At 42.7% G+C, this 1,874-nt stretch overlaps 1 protein-coding gene across 1 annotated transcript in view; it reads right to left on the reverse strand.

The window, feature by feature from the left end:
• Positions 1-409: 409 nt before the first annotated feature.
• The window catches only part of flot1a (flotillin 1a), a 6,850-nt gene continuing 5,385 nt past the window's right edge, over positions 410-1,874 (reverse strand). Inside the window, exons 10-13 of the mRNA XM_037693394.1 lie at positions 1,619-1,664; positions 1,380-1,517; positions 1,052-1,216; positions 410-529 (exon numbers count right to left, since the gene is read on the reverse strand). Of these exons, the coding sequence (XP_037549322.1) occupies positions 509-529; positions 1,052-1,216; positions 1,380-1,517; positions 1,619-1,664 (370 nt within the window). The 3' untranslated portion in view covers positions 410-508. The remainder of the gene's footprint in view (positions 530-1,051; positions 1,217-1,379; positions 1,518-1,618; positions 1,665-1,874) is intronic.

A 1,874-nucleotide genomic window follows, 5' to 3' on the forward strand; every position in this document is an offset into this window, starting at 1 on the left:
CCAGCCTCCTTAGCTATGAACTTGTGTCTTACCCATCCCATGGAGGGCATCAATGATGGTCTTCTGGCCAGTTATGTCTGCAGTCTTCCCCCGAACTGAGACAACTGAACCAAACTGAAGCAATTTAATGACACCTGGGGAACCCTGTGCAGGTGCTTTGAGTTTAGTAGATGATTAGTGTCACACTGTGTTTAAAACATTCATGTCCTGCAACATTTGGATTGATTTCTCCACAGTATTCTAATTTGTTGAAATCCTGTTTTCATGGGTTTCATGGGCTGGAAGCCCAAATTATGTAAAAATAAACAAATAAATACTGGAAATCGTTTAAACTGTGGGCCCTGAATCTATCAACTATTAAAGATTAACTTTTTTGAATGGAATTATGGAAGTTAAACAACTCTTCCATGATATTCTAATTTTTTGGAAAGGGTCTGTATGTAGGGAATCCAGGCAGCTGAGAGGGACATCAAATCTGCCTACGTGGTTCCTGTTTGGCTCCTTCTCTTCAGCCGGTACGAGAAGACACCTGGAGGATGGAGAGGAAGAAAGAAATTACAGTGAAAAACTGGAGAAAATGCAATTTCTGTGAAAAAACAGCTCTGAGGACAGATTCATGTTGCTGAAATCTGTTGAAGAAGCTGAAACTGAGTTGTTAAAGCTCACAGAGAAGAACACTAAACACGGAAAGTAATAAAATGCCAATTAAAAGTAGCAAAACATCTAAAAGTGGCATAAGAAGACAAAAATAGACCAAGAACAGTGTCTTTAAAATAATTAGAGCTCTTGATGTCTTTCTACGGGCAAACTTTATATAAAGTTAAATACTTTGAAAAATACAAACGTTACAAAAAACAGAAGTCGTTGCTGGACTGAATGAGCTGAACATTTCTGACACTTGAGTGGTTAAAACAGCACAGAGTGTGCAGAAATAATCGCATGACAAAAGAGGTCTGGAAGAACAGAAAGAATAAAGAGAAACAAGAAGGCTCTAGTGTGAAGGCTGACTCCACACAGCCCACGGAGTGAACGCCTTCACTGAGGGACTTACCTGAGAGATGTTGACTCCGGTCAGCTTCTCCACGGCGTCGGGGAGGCGGGTCATGATGTCCAGAACCTCCCCTGACAGTTTGGCTGCTCCCACAGCTCCTCCTCCACTCGACACCATGGTGACTTTTTTGGCTTTGCACAGAGGCTTGCTGATCTCCTCTGCCATCTGATGTGAGACAAGCATCGCAAAACATTAAAACTAGAAACTAAATGCATTTATTTATTACAGGAAGTAAGTCAGAGGCAGAGAACAGGCCTTCTCATACATCTTTAGCTCACAAGACGACACCAGGTGGTAAAATCTTTTGGTAGAAGATGCTTCTTCTCACCAGAGGCAGTTTTTCCAGCAGCATGTCCACCATGGCTCCATCCTTGTACTCCTGGAAGGCCTCGGCCTTCTTCGACATCTGCTCCGCTTCAGCGCGACCTTTGGCCTCGACAGCAAAGGCCTCTGCCTCACCTTTAATCTGAAGGAGTGTTTCACATATTTCTGTTACAAATCTCCAATTTTTCTGCTGTACGTCACAAATATCCTGCACGCTGTTCCTCTTGTTGGCTTGTAACTCACCCTGATGGCCTCAGCTTCAGCTTCAGCCTCCATGATCATCTTTATACTGCACAGACAAAACAAAAGTAATGCACAGTCAGCAAACACGTGTTACTACCAGGTGGAGGGAAAAAGTTTCACAATCCCTTCAGGGACTTCATCTGTTCTGCAGGGTTCAACAGAGGTCAAGATTCTTAAAAATACTTTCATAAAAACTGACTAATGTCACGTTACGGAGCAGTGTGTACATAATGTCACATTACGGAGCAGTGTGTAC

This window comes from Nematolebias whitei, chromosome 19, assembly GCF_014905685.2.
Source record: "Nematolebias whitei isolate Nwh7 chromosome 19, NemWhi1, whole genome shotgun sequence".
In the NCBI taxonomy this organism is placed as follows: domain Eukaryota; kingdom Metazoa; phylum Chordata; class Actinopteri; order Cyprinodontiformes; family Rivulidae; genus Nematolebias; species Nematolebias whitei.